The following is a 21758-nucleotide window of genomic DNA, read 5'->3' as shown; positions in this document are numbered from 1 at the left end:
AGGTTAGAGGGGTTTTGTAGAGTGGAGGAAGGTGGTTCAGGTGGTGGCGTTAGATTGAATTTTGGCCACCGGAATCAGTTAGAATTTGTTCGGAAAGATCAATTTTGGATCAGATTACAGGGGTATATTTGCTAGATTTCAAACCTACAGGGACTGCCATAATTTTTAGGGGTGTGTTTGCAATATTTCAAACTTGCTGGATCACTGGTAACCTAAGTCAGACCCTTGGCCGGGTGACACGCCAGGTCGGGTTGCAGAACCTTGGTATTTCTATAAAACTAGGGGCAGAATTAGACATTTAGACCTCAACATTCTATTTAATTTAATTTAATTTAAAAATTAAATTAAATTATATAAAATATTTAATGTTTTAAAACCCTTTATTTATTCTATATTCTATATTATTTTCACACATTTCTTTCTCCATTTTAAATCAGAAACAACATTCTATACAAGACTAAATAAAGTTCAATTAATATTATGCACAATACAATATATTTTTACAATTAAGATTGGAAATATTATTTTATTTACGTTTAAAAAAATCAACCCTCCTAAAAAAATAAAGAAAAAGAAAAAAATTCTGATTGCCATTCTAAACATTGTGAAAATATTTCACTTTTAACAGAAACTCACTTTACTGAAAAAGATTAAGGGCATGAAAGACATTTGACAATCTAATGATAGTTGTGGTGTTTTTAAGAATTTTAAGCTAAAGTTGGAACTCGAGTGTATTTTCTTTTAGAAAAAAATATGACGTACAGAGGAAGATTCGTAAAATAAAAATAAAATCAAAAACAAAATTACAACAAATTTTACTTATGTGAACAGTGAACTTCTTGGAAACTTCTGTGTTCTGACTAGGAAGCATTGCTCAACAATTTAGAATTCCTTTCGCTTCAATGGTCATTTTCCTTTCATTTTCAGACACTTTAACGCTTGCCTTACTCTTAATTTCGCAGTTATACAGTTAGCATTGCCGCTTTGGTAATTGCTATACTGAACAATTTTGAACGTGTAATTAACGTGATTTCTCTTCTGGTTGTTGTATTTACAGAAAAAAAAATATGGTTTTGCGTTTGAAGGTTCTCTCATGATGTACAAGAGCAAGCCTCGACCCGAGTCAAAAACAGAAACTAACCTAAGGTAAGTAATAAGAAATGAATTAAAATCATTCATACCTGTTTTCTTCTTGTTTCTTGTTTCCTCGCTGTTTCATGACCCAGAGAATTTACCCAGAAAGGAGTCACACACTTTTTGGTTCTTAAGTTCAACGGGATTATTTTCAATTTGGTAAAAAAAAATTTGTTAAATTGAATTTCAACCACTGTAATTTTAGCGCATGAAATTTCAAAAAAATATAAATATAAAAAGTTCAGTTTTGAATGACTCATATATGACCAAAGAGGTAGGATGTTAGTTATCCAAACCAATAAGCATTTAGATTTGATGAATCGGTGAATTGATTGGATTACTGATCATTGAAATTTTTTACATGTATGTTTTCATTCGATTAGAAAGGTTAAAGAATCATGAAAACTATAATTGTTTGATTGGAATTTACTTGTACTGGTTTAATTTGTATTGCAAACTTTACTAACGATTAACATTGGATAAAGGGAACTGAAACAAAGTTAGAACTACATTTTCCTTTGGCTGATATGCGAGAGGTAGATATGAGAAAAAGGGAACTGAAACAAAATTGAAGAATCAAATACTGCCGCAAGATGAGAATGATATGCTGAGTGAGAAAACGCAAGAGGTAGCGAATTTGAATTGTATATGCTAAACTTATGTGCATTATAAGCCTTTAACTAATATGGCCTCTGCTTAATTGCTTTTATGTGGTTCACTTGATCAGTGAATTTCCTTCTATAGAAAGTATATGTATTCTAGCTCTTAAGCTAAGCTGCACAAAATTATACTTTGTTGAGGTGGCAAAAGGTGTTATTTTTACATTGTGATGAGAAAGTACCTCAATTTGGTGCCTTTTTTTCCTCTTCTTGGGAGCTTTAGCTTCTACTTCAGTTGTATTGGACTCTTCTGTTGCATTCTCTTTACCTTCAACGCATTGGCAGCATGTTGTCATGTGAGGCATTTGATGAGTCTGGATGTAATTATGGTGTTTTAGAGTTGTGAGTCTTAGTCATGTTTACCGAGCCTTCCTTGATTAGATGACATTTTTATGACTTACTCTGATTTTATAATCTGTTGTTCAGCGCATAATTGATCTGAAGGTGAGACTATGCTGTGAATCTTGCAATAACCAGCTCAAAAAGATATTGAAGGACAAGGGTGAGACATTATGTAACTACTAATTAGCATAGATTTTTGCTTTTTATTATTACTATTGTTATTAGCTAATCTTATCAGCATTAACTGAAATGTTTTTGTTTAATTAGAATAGTTAAAGTTATAGCAAGTTTAGTGCTAGTTGCATGATTGACTGAGGATAAATTGACTTACAGGGTTAGAAATGTTAACCGTGGATGAGGAGAGACATATAATCAAGGTCAGGGGCTCAATGGATGTTGCAGAATTCATATCTGATATCCAGGACAAATGAAGAAGGACATCGAGGTGGTGAATAATGAAGCAGTCATGTTTCCCCCCAAAGCAGAAAATGGTTCTACCGATGAGAAAGACGAAGGCAAAGATGGGGACAGTAAGAAAGTGAAGGATGATGGTGCTACAATAAAGGTATGCATATCTGCCAACTTACATACATTATTTGATGTATGGCTTATCATTATCATTATGATTATAACTGCCCTTATTCTTTTACTGTGTTTTTATATTTTTTATTATCTCAAGTGTGTCATACTTTCACTCTTCTGTTACTTTGTTGATTCCTCTTTCTAGTTCATACAACCTAATGAACATTTTAGTTAATCAGTACCTAATTGGTGCAGAGTACAGTGGTGAACTTGAAGACGAGATTAGATTGTGATTCTTGCATTCGAAATACCCTGAGAGCTATCTTGAGTATCAAAGGTCAGAATTATTAGTAAAATTAATGGAATAAAAATGATTATAAGGTATCATTGATTAGGATGATAAAAGTTTTTGACTTTGTCTTATAAAACTGCAGGAGTTGAGAGGGTATTGATAAACGCAGGTGAAAATCTAGTAGTGGTGGAGGGCACCATGAATGTGGAAAAATTGACACCTTATTTGAAAAAGAAAATAAAAAAAAAGCGTGGAGATCGTTCCCATTAAAAAAGAAAATAGCAACGGAGACGAAGGTAAGATGAAAAGGAATGATAATAACCCTTTTTAAAAAAGAATTTCTTAAACATTTCTTCAGTGCTAGCTTAATATTAAGATAATGATTAAAATTAAACTTTGTTTTATTACAATTCTAAAATAGCTCTTTACTTGTTTGCAGAATTTTAATTTAGAAGATGAAGAGCATTGCGATTGGAGTGGAGCATGGAGTAATGTGGAAATGATATTGGCTCACATTTCATGTCTAAATAAAAATTCCTGCTACATATATTGTTCTAAAGAGGGATTTTTTATTCTTTTCCTTAAAAAGGATATTGTAGAAGGTTTGAGTAAATAAAAATATCGATTTTATATTCAGTCAAACCTACTCCAATATCCTTGAAACTGAATGAAATTTTACATTTTATAATTTATTAACAGATATTTTTGAACTGAGGGCTATCCATGTATTTTTAAAACGTATGGTTTGGACGAAATTAAAAATCTCTAAACATGTGGGGCTATCCTGACACTAAATTGATCAAATAGGCCCACCGTTGTATTTCAGTTTGACTTAATAGTCAAATGCTTTTATTGCATGTGCATAATACCACAAACAAATAAAGCCAGCACGATATTTTCTTCTTTTACTTTTCAAAACTTCACTTAATTTGATTTTCTTGTTTAGTCTGTATTATATCTTGTTTTAACTCTTTAATCTAATCAAATTAAGCTCTATTTTGGATAATTTTCCTCTAAAAACATATTTAATTTACTGTTTTTAACTTAATAATTTATTTTTGAAATATATTTATTTTCATTCTTTTACATTTTGGAATTCATAAAGAGAACACACCAAAAATTATAACAGATATTGTTTTTATCATTATATGTGAGAGAGATAGACTTTGTCAACTATGTCTAGGCCTTATATTTTAAAATATTAAATTTACCCCTTGAATTTAACAAATGTTTATATAATTTGTTAATTAGGATAATTTTTCTGTTTAAAAATCAGACTTCCCCTTTTATTAATATTGTTCAAGTATTAACTGAATAATAATATAATTAAAAATATAAAAAATTGCTACAGTTTCTTAAATTGAAGGGGGGTAGATTCTAGTATTTTAAATGGCAGGACTCCGAAAATAGACCTAAAGCGCAGGGGTCATATAGGTGAAGAACTGAAGATTGAAACTTCTCGGAAACTTTTGACCAAGAACTTAAGAAGCGTTGCTCAACAATTTCATTCCTTTTGTTTCACTGTTAATCTTCCTTCTTAATTTTGCAAACATTTTACGCAGTTTATCTTCACCTTAGCTCTGCTGCTTTGGTAATTAACCGCTATATTAAACATTTGTTTTTAGTATAATTAACACTTAACTGATTGATTTCTGCTCTGGTTTGTTTTGTTTACAGAAAAATGGTTTTTCGTTGTAGAGGATTCTCTCATAACGTACTAGAGCAGGGCCCCTGCGGAGTCAAAAACAGAAACCCACCTAAGGTAAGTAACAGAAATGAATTAAGATCATTCATAGCTGTTTCTTCTTGGTTCTTGTTTCCAAATGTTGTTTCATGACCCAGAGAACTTACCCAGAATTCTTGATTGAGTTCAACGTGGGTTTCTTTCAATATTTTGTATAGTCTCCAGTAAATGAATTTTCAGTAATAAAATTTTTGTTAAAATGAATTTCTTATTATCTGTAATTTTAGTGCATGAACTTTCAAAATATAATACAGATATAGTTGTTATGAACTACTTCTTATATATGATTTAAGCTTAGCTTTTCTATTGTTATTATTGATTTTTTTTTTTTTTTAGGAGTGTTGAAACCAAGCCGATCCAATGAAACATTGGATTTGATGAATTGGTGAATTGGATCGGATTATTGATCATTGAAATTTACATATATGTTTTCATTGGATTAGAAAGGTTGAATTGAATCGTGAAAACTATAATTTGTTTGGGTTGGAATGATTGGATTTTTTTTGTAATTGGTTTAGTTTGTATTGCAAAATATAAAAAATGATTAGCATTGGAAAAAGGGAACTGAAACAAAATTAGAACTACATTTTCCTCAGGCTGAGATGAAAGATAGAGATAAGAAAAAGGGTACTGAAACAAAATTGAAGAAGCGAATACTGCTGCAAGATGAGAATGATATGTCGGATGAGGAAAGGAAAGAGGTATAGCAACCTTGAATTGTATATGCTAAACTTATGTGCATTATAAGCCTTTATCAAATATGGCTTCTGCTTAATTGCTTTTATGTGGTTCACTTGATCAGTGAATTTTCTTTTATAGAAAATATATGTATTCTAGCTCTTAAGCTAAGCTGCACAAAAAATATACTTTGTTGAGGTGGTAAAATGTGTTATTGTTTCATTGTGGTGTGAGAGTACCTCAATTTTGTACCTTTTTCCCCTTCGTGGGAGCTTTAGCTTCCCATTACTACAGGTATAATGACCCCATTGAATTGGACTCTTCTGTTGCATTCCCTTTACCTTTGACTCATTGGCAGCATTTTGTCATTTGAGGTATATGATGAGTTCTCGATATATCTATGGTGTTTCAAATCTGTGAGTTTGGTCATGTTTACTTAGGCCTTTGTTAATCAGATGACATTTTATGACTAATTCTGATTTTATAATTTGTTGTTCAGAGTATAATTGTTCTGAAGATGAAATTATGCTGTGATTCTAGCAATAAAAAACTCAACAAGTTATTGAAGGTCAAGGGTGAGAAATTATGAAACTAGTATAATTTTTTGCTTTTTATTATTACTATTGTTATTAGCTAATCTTTTCAGTTTAACTCAAGATATAATTAGAATAGTTAAATTTATAGCAAGTTGAATACTAATTATATGACCGACTGAGGATAAAATTGATTACAGGTTTAGAAATGCTGTCCATGGATGTAGAGAGAGATTTAGTCGTGGTAAAGGGCGCAATGGAAGTTACAGAATTCATATCTTATATCCAAAACAAACTCAAGAAGGACATTGAGGTGGTGAATAATGCAGCAGTCATGTTTCCCATCAAGACAGAAAATGGTGCTACCTGTATTAAAGATGAACTCACAGGTAGAGACAGGAAAATAATCAAGGATGATGGTGCTATGGTAAAGGTATGCAATCTGCCAAATTACATGCATCATTAGTGTATGGCTTATCTTTATGATTGTATTTATCCTTATTCTTTTAAATAGTGAGTTTAGAAATTAAAAGTAAATTTATGAGTTTATGTATGCTTACCGTTTTGTGTACCTAATTGGTGCAGAGTACAATGGTGTTCTTGAAGATCAGATTGCATTGTGATCATTGCATTCAAAAAATCCGGAGACTCATTCTGAGGATCAAAGGTCAGAATTATAAGTTAAAGCAAATAAAAATGAATAGAAGGTATCTAATAAAGCAATCTAAACAAGATTTAAGAAAATATTAATTAGGATTATTCAAGTTTTTGACTTTGTTTATTAGAACCCGCAGGAGTGGAGAGGGTATCGATAAGCGCAGGTGAAAATCTAGTAGTGGTGGAAGGCACCATGAATGTGGAAAAATTGACACCTTATTTGAAAGAGAAAATCAAAAGAAGCGTGGAGATTGTTCCCATTAAAAAAGAAAATAGCAAGGAAGACAAAGGTAAAGATGAAAAGGAATGATTATAACCCTTTCTAAAATGAATTTATCAAACATTTTTTCAGTGCTAGCTTAATCTTAAGATAGCAATCCCAAAATTAGCTATAATAAATAATGATTAAAATTAAACTTTGTTTTATTTAAATTCTAAGCTCTTTACTTGTTTGCAGAATTTTAATTTAGAAGATGAAGAGCATTGCAATTGGAGAGGAGCAGAGTAATGTAGAAAAGATTTTGGCTCAAGTTTCATGTATAAATAAAAATTCCAGCTAAAGCTTTTTTATAAAGATTTTATTTTTGATTTAAAAGAACTTCAATAATAAAATTTCAATTTTGATTCTATTTCTTCAGTAAGTTTGGACTTTCTAAATTTCAGTCTGAAGTATCTTACTCTGTTAGCTTGAACTTATCAAGTAATGGAAATTGCATTTATTGAATATGCATCGAATTTCATTTAAAAACTTATTCTTATTGTATATAGATTAACTAATATAATTTGATTTAACATAATGTGATTAGTTGAAAGAGTTGGGGCTAGAAATGAATTATATAGATAATGTTACAAATATTGATTTTATCATTTTATACTTAGTCAAACCTTCTACAATATCCTTGAGGGTGCGTTTGGTTCAGGGAATGTTAGATTACTAGAATCTTATATTACCTTGAAGATTACTGAGAATCTTTAGAAAAATGTGTTTGGTTAGTTTATGGGTATGTTATATTAATATGTTTGGTTAGGGGGAATAAATTGGTGGGTATGTTATTTAAATTACTAAATTGCCTCTTTTTAAATATTAATATAATATTATTTTTATTATTAATTTTTGAATAATTTCTTTTAACCCCCAATATTTCAAATTTAGCTAAAACATCACCGCTTATATAAAACTTTAATTTATGAGAAAATCACCCCCACGCCCTACCGTCGCCTGTCGCTACCACAAACCATAGTCGGAAGTCTCCGAAAGTCGTCGTGAGTAGCCCACTGTGACCACGAGGCTCCGATATAGTGGTTTCTGGCCATATTGATGGCCGAAAATGGTCGGATCCTTGGAAATTATCGGCCAGGGATCTGGCCTGATATTGCTATTTTCGGCCATCAATATGGCCGGAAACGATCATATCGAAGCCTCTCGGAGCCTCCCAGCGAATCTCGATCATTTTTAGGAACTTCGACGGCGGTCCGTGATGGTTGGCCCATTGTCAACGTTGGTGGTTGGGTGGTGGTGGTGGTGATCTGTAATTTGTTTTAAATAAAAGGGCATTATTGTCTAACAACTTAATTATACAAGGGTAAAATTGAAATAGTATATTAATGTAAATTTATTTTAAAATTGGGGCATTATTATCCAAAATTTTTATTAATAAGGGGATTTAAATCGGGTTAATATTAGATAACTAGGGTAATATTTTTTAAATTGAGTAGATGACGATGTTTGTTAGTTTGTAAAAAATTATTCCCTGAATATTTTATGACAAACAATAGCATTTGGAGGGTAAATTTCTGATAATCTTAATACCTTGGGGGGGGGGGCACTGGGCACTGTTATTAAACTTACCCTGTTATTACAATTTATTCCCATATTGCCCCTAAACAGTTGAGCATTTGGTCCATATTACAACCTCATATTTGTTAATATTTACAAAACACCCAATCACTTATGCAGACACTTTTGTCCTTGCTTTTTAAAATTTTTGGATAACATTGTCCTTGTTATTGTCATTATTTACAGAAACGCCATTATACCCAAAAGTAGCCACTGTCGACCGTCGCTGCAGGTTGCCAAAAGTCGTCATAATGGTGTACAACCGGCCATATATGGTCGGTCGTGCGCCAATGAGGCTTTTTCTGACCATGGATCTATCGAAAAAAGCTAGATATGACTGTGAAACAGCTAGATCTATGGTTATGAAACGGCCAGATTTGTGGCATTGCTGGCGTCATGGCCAACAACCGCCAAAGGCTGCCGGCAGTGGCTTGGGGTGGGTAGTGGTGTTTTTGTTAAGTTTAAAACATTTTTGGTTGCTAGGGTGTTTTTGCTAAATATGAAAAGTAGGGGGTTGAAAATTATTCGAAAAATAATAATAAAAAATACTGATATATTAATATTTAAAAAGGAGGGTAATTTGATAATCTACATAACATACCACCTATTTATCCTCCCAGTCAAATATATTTTCTAAACATTCTCAATAATCTTCAAGGTGATATTTTATTCTATTAATATAATATCACCCTATAATAAAACATTATATGATTCAAACGCCCCTTAAGGGATATAATTGTAACGAAAATAAGATTATCAAGGTCATCTTATAATACTTAAGAAAATAGAGGTATTCAGATTACCTCCAATATTATCAACAGTAATAACTATTGGTAATACAAAATTATTAGAACCTTATATTATTTAACAACCAAGTATGATAATAAAATAATATAAAATCGCTTAATTTGATCTTCGTTACCTCCACCTCAAATTAATATTGATATTATTTTTTAAAATGTTTTTACTTGCATTGCAAGATTGCTTGGACGGTGTAGGCTTGTAGCGGACATAGCGTTGGAATTTCATTTAATTTATGCGGAGTAGCTCTCTATACACCTTTCTCAGAAATTTCTGACTCTCACCAGTCACTACTCTCTTTGTTTAAAAGTCGTCTCTGTTTAAAGTCTACTCTGTTTCAAGCACACCAACATTTGCTAATAAAAGAACTTGCCTTTTTCAGGTTTTAACACTAAAATTCACAGCTTCTTTTAAAACCTCATGAGGAATTACAATTGATTTATGTTTTCTCAATTTTTTTTTCAGTAATCATGGTGTTACGTTGCAAAGGATTCTCTCAAGAACAGCAAGAGCCGGCCCCGAACGGACTCACCCAAGAGGTGGCTGACTTGCCGTTGAACTCAGTCAATAACCAAACCCCATCTCAGGTAACCATCATTTATTGCCCTTTCTTCTTTATTTTTTTATCTGCTACTACATGGTTGTTTTTTCATCATCCAAACAACGCGCACCCAGATAAAAAAATCACAGGTTTTCAGGTATTATAGGTTTTATTTTAATCCTGAAACTGATTAACGCAACTGTGGATTTTGTAATGAACTCCGGTAAGTGAATCATATTTCTTTTTCAAATATAAGTTTAGGGAAAATAGTTTTCATAACAGAAAGCATGCTTATTTAATTCTCAGTTAGATTGCTTGTTTCAGTAGCAATACTGGACACTTCAGCTAGCTTTTTTTTTGGTTATTGTTTGTTTGAATCACATCTGATTTCACTTTTAGAAATTTCTAGTTTTGTTGGAATTCCTATTTCTGTTAGCCAATGAAGATAAAAGTATTCAAATATTATCATTTAAAGAATATGGATGATGGGGTCAGCATATGCAAATCCACTTAAAGGTGTATTGAGGCCACTACAGAAATTATCAATCTATTATAATTTGCTCTTGCCTGCCAATACATTACCCATTTGGGTTGCCTTTGTCTACTTTCATTATATTGTATCTGGATTGTTGTTCACTTTGCAACTACAAGTGAAAGATTTGAGTTAATAATAGAGAAAAAAAAGTATCAGTTTTTCGTGCTAGCCAGTTGACTCTGAATTTTTTGTAGAATTCTTGGAGTAATCAGTGTTATCTCCTTATAGTTACTTTATGAAAAAGGAGAAATAATTATGTTCCTTTTATTTTGCAGAACGATGCCCAAAAAAGTAAAGGCCAGAGAGAATGGCAACAAGAGAGCCAACCAATAAATCAATTTCATATTGATTGTTATAGCTATAGCTATGTCAATGAACTGGAGCATTTTGTTAAACAATTAATGGTAAGCGGCACTTACCTAAAGGGATTCGACTTTTTGAATAAAAATGACTGCATCTAAAACTGCTCATTTTTAAAGTTCCAGAGCAGTAATGAACACACATTCTCTGTGTTTCCTTGAGTCTGAACTTCTTTCATTGAGCCTAAGTCTTACCCCAGCTGATCTAGACTTAGCTTTAGTTACCATATTTAGTATGTTGAGATTTGCAACGACATACATATATATGAATTTGAATTTATAGTTCTTCCACAGGGTGTGTTGTTTATAACAGTTGAGGATGAATATCCCATGTATGAATGTACATGAGTTGTGGTTATAGTATGGATGTAAAATAAGCTCTTGGATATTCTTTTCTTTTTGAATTCTGTGTTTGATTTCTTGTCCTATTTTATGCCTACCCTTGAGTAGTTGAATGTGCCCTTTAAGATACTTTTAGAAGTTATAGTAATTTAGAAATGGTGTGACTGGTGCAGGATTAAAAGCGTAAGGGTGTCATAACTCTGTCAGAACTAGAGGTGATGGGAAGGTAGATCCCTTAAAAGTTAAGAGATGGTTGAGCGTGAAACGAAGAAGAAGTAGAACTTGAATTCCCTTCAGCTGAGATGGAAGGTGATAGTTATGAGAATAGGGTACTGAAGCAAATTGAAGAAGCGAATAAAGACAGTACATAAGAATGATATAGCCAACAAAAAAACTGAAGAGGTAACAAAACTACGTCCTGCTAAACTTATTGTAAAGTTAGCCATTATCTGGTATTCCCTGTTCTTGATTACTTTATCGGTATCTTCCATATTATTGAGTTCGCTTAATTGTCTTATTTACTTTTCTGGAAAGTGTAGAGTATATTGTAGCTCTTATGCTAAGCGAAAAAAGACTATACCTTTGCCGATGCAGCAAAATGTTAATTTTATCATTGCTGCCTCTGCTACAGAGTAACTCACGTAGCACCTATTTGTTACTTTCTTGGGGAATTTTTGCTTCTTATGAGTACCATAGATATGAAGGCCAAATTCGACGGACTAGTAATGTGAGGTATTTGGACAATTGCACCTAATGATCATGGTGTGTCACAGTAACAAGGCTAGGTTAAGTTTGCTAACTTCAAGACCTTGTTCATAGATAGGATTTCGAGACTAATTATATTTTTTTTATTTGTGGTTCGAGGTTATTTGTTTTGAAGATCAACTGTGCTGCAATTCTTGCAATCAGAAACTTCGCAAGCTTGAAGATCAAGGGTGAGTATGAAACTACAGAAACTTTATTACTTATCTATATGAATTTTAAATTGCAGACGAGATACACCAAAGACGACCTTATTCTAATTTTGCAAAAGATTGTTTAAATAAATATTGATCAAGTGGGATATAGTTGCAAGATTAGTTAAGAATAATTTGATGTACAGGATTAGCATGTGGCTATGGATGTAGTCAAGGATCTAGTGAAAGTAAAGGGCAAGGCGGACTTGACAGAACTCAGATCTTACATCAAAACTGAGCTCAGAAGGACGTTGAGTAGTGATTCTACCGAGGTCATGGTTCCTGTCAAGAAAGGCAATGGCACCACCAAAAAGAAAGGAGTTGCCCGCAACATTGACAAGAATGACAAAGATGCTGGTGCCACCAACAGAAGACAAAGGCACTGCTGTCAGTGAGAATACCAAGATACTGGCACAGTCATGGAAAATCAATGGCATTGCTGGTGTTGATGAGAAACAAGAAGGCAGTGCTACTTACAATGAGCCAGACAGGATAAAAATGGTGGCATCAAAAATAGGAAGACGTGGACAATACAGAGAGATGAAATCCAAAACATTAAAGCTATTGGTGGTGAAAGAAATGGAGGTGAAGGTGGCAAAAAAGAGGAGGCTGAACTAAAAACAAAGCATCTGATGTGCTGGTGTGGCAACAGAGAAGAGGAGTATGGTAGTTCAAAAATCAAGTTAAATACAGAAATGTATTAAACAGTATGATAATGCCTATGGTTATTGGAATCTTCAAATTTTAGTGATGAGATCCTCATTCATGGTCTATCATGTGAATGAGGGAAGAAGCAAATAGAGAATAGGAATGATTTAGAAATCTTTTGAGTGTAGTGACTAGGTCCACTCTAAAATGTGTTAAAGGAGGATATGTTGAGATACAACATTAGGTGATAAGGGTTTGTTCTGCAATACAGGAAGGTTTCAGTACCGAGACCATTAAATGAGGATTATCTTATCTTCATCCAAAGTTCTTGTCAAAATTCAGTATCGGAACTTCTATTTGGTAAGTTTCTACCATAATTAGAGGTTTTGATACTGGTTCTGGGATGAGGGATTTTGGATACTGATGAAGTTATCCCACATTCAGCTGGCACATGATTTGCATCATGCTTCTTTTAGATTTAGAAAATCTTTTATTTGTTTTACATGTAGATAGACACAGTAACATTTGATTATTTCATAATATATGACTTGATGTAATTTTTTTCATTAATGGTTATAAAAAAATAAATTCATTAACTTATGTTCTTTATCATTACAACACTGACTAGTTGTCAAGGCAATCAAGGATTATTATATTTATTTTAGAGATTTATTTACATAATATTGAAATGTTAACTTGAAATATTGTATAAGTTTAAAGCTTTATGTCATAAGCCAAATTATTACGAGTTTATTGATTAATGTTAAGTCTTGTATTAAATTATAGACATTTACCTTTCAATATTACTAATGTTGATGAGAAGAGCACATATTATTCCCAAGTCGGGCGACTTAATCAAACTAGGGGATGAGTAGTTCATAGGGACTCAGTTCGATAAAGACTCGGGTGTATTATCAAGGAGTCTGAGTTCAAATCTCCCTGCGGTGTATAAGGGGGGTTATTAGAAACTTTATATCCGATCAATAGTTTAGGGTTTGGAAGATCAGTTGAGGTATGTAACTGATTCGAACATCCCTAATCATTATTAAAAAAAAAAAAAAAAAATGGTCAGGCGATTAGCCAGAGGAAAAGCAAATAAAGAAATCTAATTCCATTTCAGGTAAAGAAGAAATTAAGTGGAAAATCCGAAGGCGCAAAATGCAAAATGACTTCACCAGTACTGTCTGCCTACCTTAAGGAGGATTAACAATTATTCTTTAAAAAAGGAAGATAAATTACTTTACAAAAATTCTAATAATTTTTTAGTCAAGCTCACCATTCCTGACAAGTGCTAGGATTCAATGGGTGTGGTAACCATGGCGACATCACCCTTTAATTAGTGATCTAAAGTTAGAGATGATGACTTGATAATCAAACTTTCACAATTCATCCAAGTAAGACAATACTTTTATTACTAATATTAGTTTTGAGTTTAATTATTTGATTTATTTATCTATAAAAACTAAGGATAAAAATTAAATTAATTTATTATTCTATTATAATATTCAAAAACTTTAAATTTTGGGTCAGCAATCAAGCAGATGGTATTGGTGGGTTTAATAAATTTGATGAATTGATGTGTCACACAACAATCAATAACGCTTCTTCTGAGAAATTACACGTTCCATAAAAAAAATAAAAAAATGACCCAAATTTCACACATTAAGCATTCTCCCAGAAGTTGTCGAGTCTTTTTATTTGTTTTTTGACTCTTCCATGCAAGTCTCTGACAACGAAAGTCAGAAAACTTGATAATAAAAGCGATCCAAAATGCGGCAACACCCAAGCTGCGGCATTATATATATATATTAATATATATATATATATATATATAATATATTATATAATTATATATATACACAACGAAGCTAGCTAAAAACTAATTAATTCTTATCTGCATCTTATGCATAAATGTATATAGAAGCTATCTACGTCTCGCTCTCGCTTGCTTTTTCTTGTATATGATGATATTTGTTTTGTCCTTTTGCTTCTTCATGCAGTGAAAATGGTTTTACGTTGCAAGAGATTTTCGCACGACATAGAGGAGGGACAGTCGATGATCAATATCAGTGAGAAGGACGCGGCCGATGAGGTAACTACAGTCACTGGAAATCAATCCATGATCAATATCAGTGGGAAGGACGTGGCCGATGAGGTAACTACAGTCACTGAAAATCAATCAACGATCAGTATCAATGAGAAGGACACGACCGATGAGGTAACTGAAGTCAGTGAAAATCAATGATTGATTCTTCTTCTTCTTCTTCTTTTATATATATATATATAATCTCTGTCTAGATGCTCTTTCTATTGTGTTATATTGTCTGATAACAGCTGGGAAAATTGGATGCATATTCCTTTACTAAATTTATATCGTGTGATCGATCCATTAACAAGTACCAAATGCATTTGTCAGTATAATTTTTTCATGTGCTAGCTTCTAATTTGGTATAGTGTACTGTATATGCAATTTAGTTATGGATGATTATTCCATAATCTGTGTTCTAATTCACAACACGTTTTATTTATTTATTTATTTTATCTTATTCTCTTTATCATTCAATGGGCAGAGGGAACTTTAGAGTAACAGTTAGTAGAAACTTAAGAAGAAATGGGAATAATTAGTTTTATGTTTCTATCAAATTATTTTTTTAAGACGAAGATGCGTACAACCAAGTCAAAATTATTATTGAAAAATGTTATTAGAATATGAAGTCAATACATATATTAACGAAAGACCCATGTGAGATCTGTGATGAATTAACTAATTACGAACTGTCACGTCAAGGTTATTAGAGAAAGTTTGCGAGAGAGGATTGTTGATGTAGTATTATTCTAATAATAATAATTGAGTGTGTTTGGTTTACTATTTTCTATCATATTTCCAATTCTATCATAAAAATAACTGTTTGTTTCATTATTAAGAAAATACTATTATATTTTTATTCAATTCCTTTTAGTCCCCCTAAGTTTATTAATTTAACCAAACACCCTAAAAAAAGTTTTAAAATTAACAAAAACACCCCCACCTACCCATATTTGCTAGATTCCATGTGGATCTGGCCGAAAAAGGCTAGATCTAGGGCCAAAGATCTGGCCATTGACGGTTAGATCTTTGGCCGTAGCTGGTCATCATCTTTGGCCGTAGTTGGTCATCATCTTTGGCCATCGTTGACGACCAAACATGGCCAGATCAGGCTGTAGATCTGGTTGGAAAAGGTCATCTCGGTACACGACCAGCCAGATCCAATCGGTCGTACGACAACTCCGGCCATCCTCCGGCAATGGTGGCCGGCTGTCGGTATTTAATGGGTGGGTGGGTGGGGGTATTTTTGTAATTTTTAATATTTTTATTACAGGGGTGTTTGTAAATTAATTATAGGGGTGTTTGTAAATTAACAAATCTAGGGGGTGTTTTTGTTAATTTTTAAATCCTACCTCGTTATTCCCACCAAACTCTAAAAATATCCAAAATACTAAAACAAACAGATTTGGCCGTCGTTGACAGTCAACGTCAGCCCTTTTTTTGGCCGTCAGCTTTGGCCTTTTCCAGTGGTCGTGTGACTGTTGTGACAGATTCCGGCTACCACCGACGGTGGTTACCGGAATCTGGCAAGTATTGTGGGTGGGGGTGTTTCTGTTAGTTTTTAAACTTTTTTTCTGGGGGGTATTTAATGAGATTAATAAACTTATGGAGTCTAAAAGTAATTAAAAAATATACTAATATTTTGGGAATAACGTGCCAAACAACATTTGAAGAATAGGATTGGGAATATGGATAAAAACAATAAGCCAAACGCACCCAATAATATTATTGGGTGCGTTTGGTTCAATATTTCTACCCATATTCCTAATCATATTCCCCAAATATTGTTTGGCATATTATTCCAGAAATATTAGTGTATTTTTTTAATTACTTTTAGACCCCTTAAGTTTATTAATTTCACTAAATATCCCCCAAAAAAGTTTAAAAATTAGCAAAAACACCCCCATCCACCCACCCATACTTGCCAAATTCTGGCAACTGCCGCGGTGGTAGCCAGAATCTGGCACAACGACTTACATCACGACCCGAACTAACTGGTTATTCACCGATCTGGCCGTCATTGATGGTCAACGACGGCCAAATCTTGGCCATCATTAACCGAAAAATGCCATATTGATGCGTTACGACACAAATCCGATCGGTCTGTGTCGTAACGCAATTTTCTGGCTAGATACCGGTGGTGGTGGTCGGAATTTGGCACTGCGGGATGCGTTACAACACAGATCCGATCGGTCTGTGTCGTAACACAATTTTCTGGCTAGATTCCAGCGGTGGTGGCCAGAATCTGGCACTGCGGGTGGTGGGGGTGTTTTTGTCATTTTATATATTAGGGTGTTTAATTAAATTAGCAAACCTAGTGGTTTTTTTTTATAAATTTTTAAATTTTACCTCGTAATACTCCCTTATTCAACTACCCAATATTATTCCCAAAATCCTATCTAAAATAATAAACCAAACGCACATTTATTATTATTATGGAAGAAGTGTTTCCATTTTCCAAGTGTGTTTACATCCTAATAGCTAGGCTGGAAGCGTGTGAGAAAATACATGAAGCTTAAGGCAAAAGATAGCACATATTTTTTTCCCTATATTTTTCCCCAGATTTTGATCGTTCATTATATCAGTTTTGCAACTTTGTTTACTTAATAGATTAGTGGGGGATATTGTTAGTGTAAGACCCAAAAATTACTTAATAGATTAGTGGTGGATATCGTTAGTGTAAGACCCAGAAAAAAAAAAAAGTCAACAACACAAAACAATTTGTTTTTTTTCTGTATTAAAGTGTCTTGTTTATAAAATAACATAATCACAAAACTTAATATGGGAAATAAGTATTAACTAACTACTATTGGGTGACCTGATAATAAAAGAACGAAGAAGGATCTAAATTTATATAGTCTTCTAAATTCGAGTCTTCATAATTATTAATAGGAGTGATTATTAAAATTTGTTTTCAATCGGTAGTTCTAGGTCAAAGGGGATTAGGAAACCTTAACAAAACCCATAGGACATAAAAATTTCAGTATATAAACCAAGTTATCTCGTGAAAATACAAAGCCGTTTGGAAACTCAAGTACAGGGGCATGTGCCCAGGATTAATATTAGCTCTGGCCTTGATCTGTGACATTAAATTTTGATTGTCGTACTTATTTTCCTTTAAATATGATTTGTATAGTTAATTGGTGGTTATTATATTTTAAATATGATTATATATAGTTAATTGGTGCAGATTACAGTAGATTTGAAGATGGACTTGCATTATGCTGGTTGCAGTAAAAAGCTCAAGAAGTTAATCTTGAAGTTCAAAGGTTAGAATAGTTATAAAACCCAACAAAAATTGAATTAATAACGAGTCTTAATATTTTAAAAATTATCAGTTGGATGTTAGAGTTTGGACATATTCTTTGGAATCCATCTCTATGGTTTCAAAAACCACCTATATTAACAATATATTAATTTGCCGTCAACATAAAGCTTCAATTTTTACCTTCAAAAAACAATGTGAATTTTTTGTATTAACCTTCCACTATTAATATGTTTGGAATAGTGTCCAAGATCAGGGTGGTTTTTTTTTTACTATTTTTCAAAACTTTTAAGGATGGTTTTCAAAGAATATGTACAAACTAAACATACAACTGATAATTTTTTTTTTAAACTTTAAGAGCCATTCTTAAAATTAACCTCAATAATATAACTTTTTTTGTTAACCTGCAGGTGTTGACAGTGTGTCAGTAGATCTAGGCAGGCATCTAATAACAATAAAGGGAACAATGAACGTGAAAGAACTAATATCTCATCTTAGACAAAGGCTCAACAGGAATGTGACAGAGACGCAAATGGTTCCTTTCAAAATAGATAACAATGTCAAAGATGCTATCAGTAATGGTGAGAACAAAGACAAAGAATCCTTTGAAAGAGGCGGCAGAGACAAAAGAGATAAAGAAGCCGTCGGTGATGGTGGTGATGGCAGCAAGAGAGTGGAGGTTGGTGGTCCCAGTGGTTGTGATGGCCGCTATGACAATGACACTGACTATGAGGATGACGATGCTAAGATGGAGTTATATGATGGATATACGTATTATATTTATCCAGTTGAGAGTTCTCAAGATTACATGCGGTTTATGGCCGCTAATATTATGCGTGGTCCTTAGTTGTTTAGTGATGAGAATCCGAATGCTTATTGCTTTATTGCGTGAGTGTGATATATTAAAGAAAATGTTAGATTCATAAAGACTTTGTATTGGTGGTGTGACTTTGTACGAAGACTTTTCGTACATCATTGTTCTATATTAAACATTAAAAGAACATAACCCATTGTTATGCCCGGGAAAATAAAGGGCTGACGTGGGAAAGTCACGTTAAGGGTGACCTGCTCCCGTCAGGGCAACACGCACACGTCAGACCTGCAAAATAATATGGAGCTCACACGCGTCCATTCCTCTGCAGCAAGTCGTGCGAAGTCAGCTTGGAAAAAGGAAAATGGGACGAAAAAGACGGATTATATCCTGACAATCACACCAACCCAGGATTTAATGATGATTACACGCTTCAGTTTGATATAAAATGAAGAAGACCCTTCATTAAGGGGATTGGCCATTCTTTACAGGAAACAACTCTCTCTCTCTGTAAAGAAAACACTTATTTTCATAACTCTATGTACGTCAGTCCGCCGCGCCGACCCACACTAATATCAATACAAATCAGTGGACGTAGGACATGCTACCTTAGCATCCGAACCACTTTAAAAGTCTTCTTGCATTTATTTCACTTCATATCCATTATCACGTGTGTTAATTCATCAAATAGTAATACCCACGTGACAATTGGTTGTGCCGAAAACGAGCATCAAAGTTTGGCGCTAGAAGGAGGGCTGATTTAGCGTCTACCCTTCATCAGGAGAATCTTTGACCTCTGGTCTTACAGCTACAATGGCCTGCCAATTGAGCCTGAGTAGGGGAACCAACATGCTGAAGGAGGCCCCCAGCCCAGAGGGACACCCCTTCCAACGTACCTCCAGTTTCGCAAATGCTGTCGGGAATACCCCAACAGCTCCGCAACTGGACCCCGCCATCAGAAGCTACCTGGAGAGGTTCGACAATACTCTCCAGACGGTCAACCAGAGTTGGACCGTCTGGACCAAGGCATGTCACTAGACAGTCGGAGCGATACAACCGCCAAAAACGCCTGCAGGTCGCGGAAAAGCGCGTAAAGGGCGATAGCCCGTGCCGCGAGCACTGCAGCGCGTAAGCGCAAGGGTAAACAAGTAGCAAATAAGCCTAAGGGCTCCCAAGGGCGCACGAATACAAAGGTGCCCCGAGCAGGGTATCGGCAAAGCTGAGACTCGGTGAAAAAGTAAATCCCGAGTGTCCCATGCCACGTCGCAAGCAAACCGAGCGAAAATACTGGGCGATGATTCCGATCCACACCAGAGAACGATCCGATCGTTCTCATGCGGGTGCCTCCATACATTGCGGGCGGTTCCTAACACCGTGAGGGTCGTGAAAATGCCCCGCATAATACATCGCCTTCACACGCCTCTAGTCAGGTGTATCGAGCGTGGCTGGAAATACGGCCGAGGCGAGGAGGGTCCGACCTCCGAACTCTCTGAACTCAACCGGGAAGGCCGGGCTCGCATGGGTGAAACAACCAGGTTAGGCTCCGTTACCACAAATTGAGGAGCTTGCAGCGAGCTCTGGACAGGTTGCGGGAGCAGCGAAACGAACAGGCGCGGGGCCTCTTACATCCGTTTTCTCCTGAAGTGCTAGCTGCTCCCAATCCACCAGGGTTCAGAATGCAGATATGCGCCGTTTGATGGAACTATGATCCGCAGGATCATTTATATGAGTTCAACGAACTGATGGAGCTCCACCAGGTTTCGGACTTGCGAATGCCGCTGTTTGGCCGTGACGTTGACTTCTCAGCCAAACGTGGTTAAGGTCGCTCCCAGCGGGATGATAGTTCGTGGCCTCAGATGAGCAAGAGTTCTGCGGCATTTCCAAGCCAACCGGAAATGTTCAATGCATTTGAGCTACCTCAGCAATATAAGGACAGAGAAGACGAAATCCCTGCAGCTACATTGATCGCTTCCACAGGGAGCCACAAAGTGGCTCACGCACTAGAAGAGTCCATCCGAACTCAATAATAGCTGGAGTTCGCCCGCAAACCGAAACTGTGGAAAGAATGCAGGCTGAGGACGATATCTCCCTCACCAGATTCTATAACCTGGCAGAAAGTATCTTCGAATAGAGAATTCGTTGGCGGCGCTCCGCCGTCGCGATCACGGCACTTCCAGTAGTATGTCAGGTCGGGGAGGCAATATGCGGTGATCGCAAAGGAGACATTGACGGTCAGCGAAAAGGGAAGAAACCCCGCTACGAGCAGAGAAGTCCTATGTCCTGTCCCCCGTTGCGACCGCGACGGGACCCAATACACTCCGTTGAATGTGTCCATATCTGCGATCCTCGACAAATCGAGGACGCAGCCTGCTCGGTAAGCCTGAACCAATGAAAACCCCCGCTACGGTCAGAAAACAAAAAAAGTACTGCCGTTATCATCGGGAAAAGGGCATCTCACCGATGAGTGCCGAGCTCTAAAGCAGGCTATCGAAGAGCTCATCAAGAAGGGGCACTTCAAGGAGTACATGACGACTCCCAAAAGAAAACCAAGGGAGCGAGAGAAAAAGCGCCGTGATCGCAGCGGGTACGACAATGTTAACCTAATCTTCGGAGGTCCGCACCCGCGGGAAACACGCGAGGAGCGCAGGAGAGATATGTTTGGAAGCACGCCATGACCCGATCAGAGTAATGAATACTTCGCAGCGACCTCCGAAAGCAGAAAAGAGGAGCCATCACTTTCTGCGAGAAAGAGGCAGTCGCCGCACCATCTCACGAGGATGCTCTGGTAATCACGCCCCTGATAGGGTGTCATAATGTTTGCAGAATGTTGTAGACAATGGAAGCGCTGTGAACATCCTGTTCAAATCCGCTTTCGACAGAATGAACCTGGTCGAGGCCGACCTGAAGCCAGCCTTGATGCCTCTGTACAGTTTAACAGGGATCACCTGATCCCCAATGGAAAGATCCAATAGAGTCACGCTCGGCGACTACGAGGAGGTGACTAGGGTACCGAATT

The 21758-nt window shown here is 35.3% G+C and overlaps 1 protein-coding gene and 1 long non-coding RNA gene across 5 annotated transcripts; both read left to right on the top strand.

The window, feature by feature from the left end:
• Positions 1–926: 926 nt before the first annotated feature.
• On the top strand, positions 927–3674 carry LOC116114571. Of its 2 annotated transcripts, none has more exons than XR_004125571.1 (6): positions 927–1146; positions 2220–2295; positions 2469–2700; positions 2913–2994; positions 3092–3245; positions 3389–3674. It is a non-coding gene; the product is annotated as an uncharacterized LOC116114571 (long non-coding RNA). The 2 variants fall into 2 exon arrangements; XR_004125570.1 differs by lacking the exon at positions 927–1146 and adding an exon at positions 1676–1762 and having other exon boundaries at positions 3389–3673.
• A 743-nt stretch (positions 3675–4417) lies between these two features.
• On the top strand, positions 4418–7151 carry LOC116114572 (heavy metal-associated isoprenylated plant protein 6-like). 3 transcript variants are annotated; one of them, XM_031400720.1, is made up of 8 exons: positions 4418–4540; positions 4627–4711; positions 5290–5394; positions 5871–5946; positions 6105–6337; positions 6490–6571; positions 6699–6851; positions 7019–7151. In XM_031400720.1, exons 2-8 carry the CDS (start codon positions 4631–4633, stop codon positions 7024–7026), a joined length of 738 nt encoding a protein of 245 aa, XP_031256580.1. In that variant the 5' UTR covers positions 4418–4540; positions 4627–4630; the 3' UTR covers positions 7027–7151. The 3 variants fall into 3 exon arrangements, with proteins under 3 accessions (XP_031256580.1, XP_031256579.1, XP_031256581.1); XM_031400719.1 differs by having other exon boundaries at positions 6690–6851; XM_031400721.1 differs by lacking the exon at positions 5290–5394 and having other exon boundaries at positions 6690–6851.
• The last annotated feature ends 14607 nt before the right edge of the window (positions 7152–21758 follow it).

The sequence above is a fragment of the Pistacia vera genome, unplaced genomic scaffold, assembly GCF_008641045.1.
Source record: "Pistacia vera cultivar Batoury unplaced genomic scaffold, PisVer_v2 Contig713, whole genome shotgun sequence".
NCBI lineage: Eukaryota > Viridiplantae > Streptophyta > Magnoliopsida > Sapindales > Anacardiaceae > Pistacia > Pistacia vera.
Note: the sequence above shows the minus strand (reverse complement) of the source record. Positions and strands in the feature narration are given on the sequence as shown.